Here is a 10,268-nt window from a genome sequence, read left to right as displayed (position 1 = left end):
ACCCTCACGCCATTTGTTTCCTTGTGCTAACAAAGGCGTAACTTCCTCCATTTTAGAGAGACGGTCCGTGCTTTGCAAGGTAGCCGAGCACACGAAGTCATATGAGGAAAAAACACAATTTATTGCCCTCGATTAAAATACACAAGCTCCAGCATGCTTCATGTTCTAAGTTTTCTTTGCGCATTTTGTGGGAGGTTGGAAATTAGGCCATGCCACGCATAAGTGTAATATGTCAGACAGTTATGGCAAGCGGGATTAACATTTAGGGTAACTTAACTATTGTTGCCTTCACGAGCTAGCAAAAATTTCTTACTTCTCACTTCTGAAGTCATGAAATTTTGAATTGAGCAATTCATGTTCAATTATTTATAATAATTCGGATAGAGCGTGAAGGCAGCATCATGACCTTTTAATGTTATTACTTATTTTTATTGTTATATGCCTAGTTATTAGTCTATGTTTCAACTGTATACATTCTAGTAAGATTTTTAATTAATATAAATTAGCTGGGCTGATGTGGCAAGTAAATAGATAAGAAATAATACTACTATAGAAAATTGTGTCTCATAGGTAGGTTATCTTATTTTTAAAAATACTAATAAACCTGAATTAGATACCAACAAAATGGGGGAAACTACAAAGCATACTACTGAATTGTCTCCACAGAATAAATGTAAAAATGGCTTGCCACAGACATCAGTCACCCTCTTTTGTGTCATGAGATAAAATGTAAGTAATTTTTAGACCTATTACCTGTACGAAATATGGTAGATATATAAGTGGCAATATATTTGCAATAAAAAAAAAACATTAATTTTTCACCTTTCCCTTTTTCAAAATTTGGTTGTTATAGCTTATCTGCAGTCAGTGTTTGTATAGACAATGATTTAAAACTAGAACAAAGGCAGTAGGAAAGAACCCATAATTTCGCAGCTGTTTCCATAATTTTTTTGTAATTTGAACAAGAATGTAACATTTCTGTTTTACTTTACCACATACCATTATGGGCATTAGAGTGTTTATGTAATTAACATGTAAGGCAGTAGTTACGTGTTTTGTCTTACAATATATTTTTTGAATAGTTTCCTATTAAGCCAATGCAAATTCATTTTTTTGTCTACACATGTTATTATTGAAACAGTTAATCATACATTAATACTAGAGTCACAAATTTTAATACCAACTCAATTGGTATTCAACATTTTTGCAAATCATCTTTTTTTGTATAAAAATGTGGTTCAGCAGTTTTTCCACACGATTTCTATTTTTGGAGTGATAATTGTTTATTTTATTTTTTTTATCAGATCAGGTGTATTCAATTACACAAAACTGAGACTTGTTTTATCCCAGCGATTAAAAAAACAACAACATTAACATGGTATTTTAAATTGGATTATTAATCAGCAAAACAATTTTGGGTGGAACAATGGACACTGGCTGATAAACTTACAGTTATATTTACAAGAGCATGTTTAAAGGTTATGCCATAGCTGAAATCTGTCATTTGACTTTATATCAAAAATCCACATCATCCTCTGTCTTAAAAGGGCACCAGACATTTCATAAATGCAACAACAACAACAACAAAAAGGATCAACATATTGTTAGACACTACAAACAGAGCACTTTCACATACACATCAGGGGAAGAGAGGATTACTGATTACTGCTGATCAGATTTTTCAAGTCAAATGTCCTAAAATCTAGAGTGAAACAAACCAGGCGTGATGAAGATTGTAACTTCACATCAAAACCTTTATGGAAAAGGTAAAGTTAAATGTAAAACACGATTGAAGTTTCTCTACATTTCACTTTAGCAAAGTCTAAGGACCAAAAAGATTAATATGTGTGCAATACTGTAACTTTATTTCACAATACTACCGTCATGCACATCTGTACAATAGGATAACGTATGCCATAGCGAGAAAGGTAATGCTAATGCTCTTTGGAAAATGATACACAAAAGGATAACACTGGCACATACACATGAGTTTAGGTATCAAAATTCATCTTTTTTTTTTTTTTTGTTCCTTGCAAGAGTTTGACATTGCAAACACAATTCACTGTGACTTTGGACATGCACCCACATCCCTAGTCCCTCCTTGCAATAAATAAAAAAAACAGTTTTCACTCTGTAGTGTCTTTCTCTTTCACAGCGGCTTCGCACAAGGCCCTCTTCTGCATCATGGTGTAAGGGAACGGTGCACCATTGCAGGCGCCATAGTCCAGTTTATTAAGCCTTGATAGTGTTTTGATGCTGCCCGGAGGCCTACCTGGGCTCACCTTGTAGCCTGCCGCTTTGGTAGTGCCCAGTGGCCTTCCTGGGCTGGTTTTAAAACCTGCTGCTCTTGTGGTCCCAGGCGGCCGTCCCGTACTTGTCCTGTAGCCTGCAGACTTAGTGGTACCCGAGGGCCTGCCTCGTCGTCCGGACTTCCCTAGGCCCTTCTTTTTCTTAGAGCCCTCTGGAGCATCTGCACCCCTCATTCGAACGGTTTGGGAGTGAAATTCATTCTGGGAGTCTTGCATCTGGCAAGACATGGGTTTGATCATGCTCTGTGGCAAGGGGGACAAGTTTGGGAGTGGCAGTTGTAGAGAGGGAGGTGGGACAGTGGGGTAAAATTTGTTGGACTGTGAACTGCACAACTCAAAATGACTGGCTGGGTGTTGCCCATCATCCCCAATGCTACCCAGACCATAGTCGTTGCTGTTGCTGGCTACTTGGTGCATCATTTTCTGTTCAAATAAAATATTTTAAAATGTTAAATACAGTGGTTAGTAAAATGTTTATTTGTATTGTAAAATAACCGCCGAATATAGAAGTATCGCAATTATACTTTCCAAACATCTCACAACGAGCGCGTGCTTCGCAAATGAGTGATTGACGACGTCAATCAAAAAGAAAACAACAGGCCTGTTCAATTAACCATGGAAAGTTATGCAGAGAGAGTCGAACTATGGAAATAGTCCAACTATAAGTATGTCACAATGTACAGCCGGATAAGCAAACGCAATGTTTTATTACAAAAAGACAGAGACCGCATAATATCTGTTATGCATCGTTGTCCTGTCATTCTGCACGTTTGGTATCTTTTTCCCCCGGCGCTATTCGGTTGTTAATATATAAAAGTCTTTCAATTGCTGTAAATAAAATGAAATATAATATAAATTAGATGCAATTTTGCGTTAAATAATGCAATGAAGAAAGTACTTTACCTCATCTGGAACGCGGATCACGGAATGTAAAGGGTTAAACATGAAACAGATCTATCTTCCATTCTTGAAAGCAAAAGTATCATTTTATTAACGCAGTAATATGCACATTCTTGAAGCGCGAGATGCTTTCTTTCCGAACGATCGTGCTAATTCTGGTTTAAGGGATGGATATTTGTTCCATGAACCGCTGGGGTTTAAAGCTGAAAGGCAGCCATTTTCACTAGAAAAAATAATAAAATAGTATGAATAGCTTATACGCATGCGTCAGCTGCTGATGGGAATTTATACTGTTCCTCAGCAAATACGAGAAGGGCCTAGTGCAAGCTCACGTGCCACTTTTGTTCTTCATATTTATTCATTTATATATATTTATTTGGTGCTGACATTTGAAATCTCATCTGTTTTGTGGATTTTTTTAAATTATTATTTCTATTCATTTAAATCAGATTTGTGTTTTATGAAAAGCTCATATGGTGAGAGCTTACAGAGAAGAATGCGCTGTTCGACGTCACAGAAATAAAACATAAACTATGATTTATGAGAAAATATTTTTTTGAACATAATCACATTAATGATAAGATATCATTAAAATAATTCAATGATAGGATATCATTAAAATCAGTATGGTGTGAATAAAGAATGTTTAAAAAAGAGCTGCTTCACTTTACAGCAACTAGCATAACATTATTATTATTGTTATAAATTAATGAAAGATCCTCAAATTTCTAGCAACTAGCATAATAATAATATATTATTATGATTATTTACACCACACAAACCTATGTAGCAGTTCTCAAATTACTGTCATTCCCCTTGTACATCAGCTGGCGGCACTAAACGCACAAGAGACAAAAACAAATACTACTATGGCGAAAACTGACCCGGTCAATATTAATAAGGTCAGTCTGACGTTCATTGATAGCCTTCCTATAGCAAACGCCTAATTTCTGAATATGAATAAGGTCATTAAGATACGGCATTGGGATGTCTACCAATGGAACAGGCTTGACTGCTTAATATTAAGAATCAAGCCTTCGCGGTAGTAGGATTCGTCATTTTGAATGCGGATTAGGTGACGTCAAGCTACATGAGCGGATTCTTCGTCGCTGCTGCGCATCATAACCACCAGAGTCTGACAGAATTCAAAGGAGGTTTCAGGCTGTAGTTTTAATCGTTTACTGCTTACAAAGAGTTGCAATAATCGTTTTATTCTTCAGGGAGTAAAAGTTCCAGTCCATTTGCAAGTAAACAAGGAGTCGACAGCTTCATTTTAAACTGGGATTGATTACTTCTGACGCATGACGCCAAACCCATTTAAAGCATTTTGACTCGTTTCACCTTATTTTTAACATTACGTGCATGCTGTAAGTGTCGAGAATGGACGAGAAGGTATTCACGAAAGAACTGGACCAATGGATCGAGCAACTGAACGAGTGCAAACAACTATCAGAAAACCAAGTGAAAATTTTATGCGAGAAGGTGAGTGACGATCTCGTCACCTGTGTCAGTGTTGCATTGTATGTTAAGGGTAAAACACGTGTTATGACAGGCGGCCCGTGGGTGCACTGGCAGACTGTCTAAATTTGTTATCGGCTCAGATACAGTTGCAATGCGCCCTTCCCACTGGCAATCCGAAGATGGCGGTGCCGAATTATTCTATTATTGGCCGTCTGTGCGCCACGAATGTGACTATTGGTTGTCGGCTGTGCAGCGCAGTTAGCAACCAGAACTCTTCAGGTTATGCCCACTTTTGTTATTCGCTTTTCAGGCAGAGTCTGGGGTTTGCATTTGCTTTCTAAGCCAACATGGGACGGTAAAGGTTCAGATACGCCAATCTCAGTGGGGGAAACAACAAAAAAAAAAAAATTTTGTGTTGTATATGTAACTTATGTTATTTTAAAGGCATTCTTGTTGCTTAGCAATATTATAATTGGCCATTATTTCAAGTGCGCATCTAGAATTAGTCCACATGCATTAATCAGTCTGTCCTTATTCTGTTAAACCATTTTTTTGTGTTCTGCTATAAGTTTTCCTCCCACAATGTAAAAAAAGAAAATGCTCACTTGTTTCCTGAAATAGTTGACCTAAAAATGAAATTCTGTCGTCAAGTACTCACCCACACAATGCTCCAAACCTGCATGATTTTCTTTTTTTCTGTGAAGCACAAAGAGAGATCTGCCACTGCCATAGTTTGTATTGTGGAATTGATGTTAAAATAAATGAATAACAATATCAGTTGTTATTATTATTACTAATTTATTTAAGCACATCTGGTAACTCTTTATTTTACAGAGTCCTTGGTACACGTTACATATATATGTTCTATTAACTATAATATATGCGAAATTACAAGCAACTAACCCTAAACCAAGTACATGCAGTTAATTATGAATATTAAGTACGTAAATATATAATTACACTGTGACACAGACACCTTAAAATAAAGTGTCACAGCACATTTTAAGGCTATTAAACAAACATTGTTTAATGTATTTAGTCCCTCTTAATTTATTTCCAATAACACATGCCATTATTAAAGGGGTGGTAAAGTATGATTTCACTTTTCTAACTTTACTTAGTGTGTAATGTTGCTGTTTGAGCATAAACAACATTATCAAAGTTACAACGCTCAAAGTTCAACGTAAAGGAAGATTTTAAAGAAAAGGACTACAACAAACGGCTGGTAGGGACTACACGACGTCACCAACCCTAAAATGTACATAAACCCCGCCCCCGGGAACACGCAGTCCATGTTGAGAAGAGGAAAAGTGGTTGTATAAGAGTACATTTGTGAGTCAGCTCAAACTTTAGCATCCATCTTTTCACATCACTCTGTGTGCATCTCACAACAGTTTCTATATGAGTGATTTAGATTACATGGCAGAATATCCTAATTGAAGATAGTTAACACTCCATTCAGAGATGTCCTGTTGCATTCTACGTGTTGTCACTTATTCTTGAGTCTCTCCATCTTTGACTGACCCCATTTTAACATTAAAGGGAGAACAGTTTCTGTCATTTTCTTGAGGAAATCGCAGCTGCTAACACACGAGCTCTTGAAACCCCGCCCTCTGCAGCAGCTCATTTGCATTTAAAGGGCCAGGCACAAAACGGTGTTTTTTTTGCAAACCCTCAAAAAGTGACAACTTTAACATGCTATATAAAAAATATCTGTGTGGTATTTTGTGCTAAAACTTCACACACACACACTGGGGACATCAGAGATTTATTTTACATCTTGCATTTTACCACACCTTATAATATAATATAATCGCTGGTCCGTGTCTACATTGCCTCCCACAGTTTGTTTGAAATTTTAAATGCACTTTAGGTTAATAGTTGAAACCATTTCTTGGTGTCTAAGCTGCTTGTTTTATCTATTGCAGGCTAAAGAAATTTTATCTAAAGAGTCGAACGTCCAGGAAGTGCGTTGCCCGGTCACAGTATGCGGAGATGTACATGGCCAGTTTCACGATCTTATGGAACTGTTTAAGATCGGGGGTAAATCACCAGATACTAATTACCTATTTATGGGAGACTACGTGGATAGAGGTTACTATTCAGTCGAGACAGTCTCACTGCTGGTGTCTTTAAAGGTATGTGAATAGACACAGCTTTAACATTGATCTGAAGTTACTAAAACAAGAAAATGTGAATTTGCATTGTGTTATTGGCTTGTTTTTAATAATTGTAAATCCTGCAGGTTCGATATCGAGAGAGAATCACCATCCTCCGCGGAAACCACGAAAGCAGACAAATCACACAAGTTTATGGCTTTTATGACGAGTGCCTGAGAAAATATGGAAATGCAAATGTTTGGAAATATTTCACAGACCTCTTTGACTACCTTCCTCTTACAGCCCTCGTAGACACACAGGTAAATTGGCTTCATCCATTGTAATTGTCTTATAAATGACAATCAAAACAAAACGCTGTTTGCGCAATCATTTGAGTGCGCATAAAGCTTAAACCTAACTCTGTTTGCTCTGTCTGAACAGATTTTCTGTCTCCATGGAGGATTGTCACCTTCAATTGACACACTGGATCACATTCGCGCATTGGACCGGATCCAAGAAGTACCACATGAGGTATAAATTCCACCTGTGAATATTAGAAAGATGTATAGCGTTTCGTTAATATTCAACATTATTTAGAGTCCCAGCTGTGAATACTACTCACAGAAGCTTATGAAATCTTGTTGGCAGGGTCCCATGTGTGATTTGCTGTGGTCCGATCCAGATGACCGTGGAGGTTGGGGGATTTCCCCCAGGGGGGCTGGGTACACGTTTGGCCAGGACATCTCAGAAACATTTAACCATGCCAACTGCTTGACTCTGGTCTCAAGAGCCCACCAGTTAGTGATGGAGGTAAAAGAGAGGTTGATTACCAATGTTTATGTATTGTTTATGAGAAATACATAAAAATTACAATACAAAAAGAAAGAAAAAAATGAATATTTGTGTGTGCAACAGTACTGTGCAAAAGTCTTAGGCAAGCCAGTTTTTTTATATATATTTTGCTTTAGTGTGTAAGTGGGAAATTTCAGTTTACATTTCCAAACATTACATATAGTCTCACGATATATCATATATATATATATATATATATATATATGATATATGATATATGAGAGAGAGAGAGACAGAAACACCATTATTATATTATAAAGACATACTACATGAACTATATATATAGAGATACTATTATAGTTTTTATTTTTAGATTTTCCAGTTTTTGTTGTACAATTTAATTATTTTTAGTTAAAATGTTAGTAATTGTGTTGTATGTTTTTGACATTGTCATTTATTGACATTTATTTCATTGATTATTGATTATTTATTGACATTTATGACATTTATTGACATTGATTTTTATTTCAGTTTTAATTGTAGGTATTTTAGTTAAATAAGTTAAACTAAATGAAAGTAAGAAATATTGCTTTGGCAGTTATCTGAAATAAAATACGTTTATATGTATATATATATAATTTTATTTCAGTTAACACTCATTTTATTTCGACGTAACGTTGTAACGATGTATTTATGGTTTTGGTTTAAATATAATAACCTAAATATGCAAACCTATAATAAATTAAATATAATAATAGACCTACTATATGTTGTTGATAAGCTACAGGCTAATATATTTTTAAAAACATTTTCACAGGGTTATAACTGGTGTCATGAGCGTAATGTGGTAACGATCTTCAGCGCACCCAATTATTGCTACCGATGTGGTAACCAGGCTGCGATCATGGAACTTGATGACACGCTGAAGTACTCCTTGTATGTATATGACAAACAAAGCATATTTTTTATTGATATTTTCCATTTCCTGTCCCTGTGTTACATTTCTATGATTTTACAACTCTAAACATTTATATTAACAGAATGATTTCCTTTAGTTTACAGTTTGACCCGGCGCCACGTAGAGGAGAACCTCACGTCACTCGTCGCACTCCAGATTATTTTCTGTAAAATGGGGGAAGGCTTTTTTTTAAATTATAGTATTGCAGCACTATCAGTGGACTATCATACTACCAGTGGACAATGAGTATTCATTAAAGACATGCTCATCTTTTAACATTTTCTAACACAAACCCCTGTCCTTGGACCAAAACGTGCCATATCTAGTACTGCAACAAGCTAAATGCAGTAATCTCAACAAACACACGAAATGTAACAGTACTCTCTCATCTCCATCACGTACTTTTCTCTCTTCTGTACTAAAAACAGTTGTGTTTTTGATCAGGATGTAAGGGTTTCATCAGACTAAGAGGTTTTTGTGCATTCTTCTGAAGCGCTTTGTTTTGGAATAACAATATTTGAATTTACACACTAAATGTGTCATGTACACCTATGACCCGATAATGTACACGTCGTGATGAGCTTAAAATAGTGCTGTGTATTATAGCTGCATTTTCATGCTGCATGGCCTCGGGTTCACAATGAGCTGTCATCTGGCAAATGTCCGATTGCTGTTTGAACTGATTGCCTACTGCGATGTTTGTTGCAGGTTGGTATGAAACACTTTAGGTTTAGTCTCTTTTCAATGTCCTTTAAGCACTTTTTCAATACAGTATTTGTTATTGTACTTAGTTTACAGAGCAGTAGTTTTGTTTGTTTCTGCTTTTGTATGTTACTGCATTATTTCCCAATACTTTGTAATTTAAACAGAGCACAATTAAATAGGGATTTGAACAGCAATAAAAACTCATGCTATTTATCTATGTTAAGTCTGTTTCTTTTTAGAAAACAGCTGTAAAGTAATGTTTGTCATCTGTATTAGGATACTGCAAAATGTTTAGTGTTGCTGATTGATTTTAATTGTTAGGTCATTCTTGTTGTGCAGTACAGTTGAATATATATATATATATATATATATATATATATATGTATTGGAATTTAAGAAAGGTTATAATATAATACAGCAGACTTTCAAAAAAAGGAAAAATTCACCAAGCTCAGGTAACAATAAAAATGAATAACATGGAACCTAATGGGAAGGAAATAAATTGCTAAAGTTAACTATTACTAACATGACGGAGTAATACTTTGAAATTTAATAGCATGCCATTTTCAATAATTTTATTGCATAGGATATTTTAAAGGAAGACTTTATACTGCTGTTTAACTTTCAAACGAAACAAATCTAAAAACATTAAAAAATATATATTTTTATTTAAAATTCACGCCTAATTGCGATTAAAAAACAATATACATGTTAATAATGTGTGTTTAATACTTAACATTCCAGACATGCCGACATGACAAAGCAATACATAATATGCACACGATATCCGCTAGATGGAGCGATTTTCTTAAATCTAACTTGTTAATTATTGTCATAGACTGGTTTTACTTAGCTAAAGGGGCTCTTTCGAAAATATTTTTGAAAGGAATTAAATTCGTCTCTTTCTGCAGAGAATCGATCCATAAATTGATACTAGGTTAAAGTGCTTATTGTGTATCATTAATTGTCATCCATCTGTATTACATAGAAATGTATTACTTGTAAATTGAGTTAAGAAATGACAAATGGTAACGTTAGTTAACT

The 10,268-nt window shown here is 35.4% G+C and overlaps 2 protein-coding genes across 2 annotated transcripts; one reads left to right on the top strand and one right to left on the bottom strand.

Annotated features, from left to right (window-relative positions):
- Positions 1-1,258: 1,258 nt before the first annotated feature.
- On the bottom strand, positions 1,259-3,454 carry LOC120461139 (UPF0461 protein C5orf24 homolog). Its single transcript, XM_039649277.2, has 2 exons — positions 3,213-3,454; positions 1,259-2,732 (listed from the first exon to the last, which is right to left on the bottom strand). Exons 1-2 carry the CDS (start codon positions 3,252-3,254, stop codon positions 2,127-2,129), a joined length of 648 nt encoding a protein of 215 aa, XP_039505211.1. The 5' UTR covers positions 3,255-3,454; the 3' UTR covers positions 1,259-2,126.
- Positions 3,455-4,324: 870 nt separating this feature from the next.
- On the top strand, positions 4,325-9,441 carry ppp2caa (protein phosphatase 2 catalytic subunit alpha a). Its single transcript, XM_039649195.2, has 7 exons — positions 4,325-4,691; positions 6,599-6,808; positions 6,916-7,089; positions 7,211-7,300; positions 7,418-7,579; positions 8,379-8,497; positions 8,617-9,441. Exons 1-7 carry the CDS (start codon positions 4,590-4,592, stop codon positions 8,687-8,689), a joined length of 930 nt encoding a protein of 309 aa, XP_039505129.1. The 5' UTR covers positions 4,325-4,589; the 3' UTR covers positions 8,690-9,441.
- Positions 9,442-10,268: the final 827 nt, after the last annotated feature.

Source organism: Pimephales promelas, chromosome 9 (assembly GCF_988280905.1).
Source record: "Pimephales promelas chromosome 9, fPimPro1.hap1.1, whole genome shotgun sequence".
NCBI lineage: Eukaryota > Metazoa > Chordata > Actinopteri > Cypriniformes > Leuciscidae > Pimephales > Pimephales promelas.
Note: the sequence above shows the minus strand (reverse complement) of the source record. Positions and strands in the feature narration are given on the sequence as shown.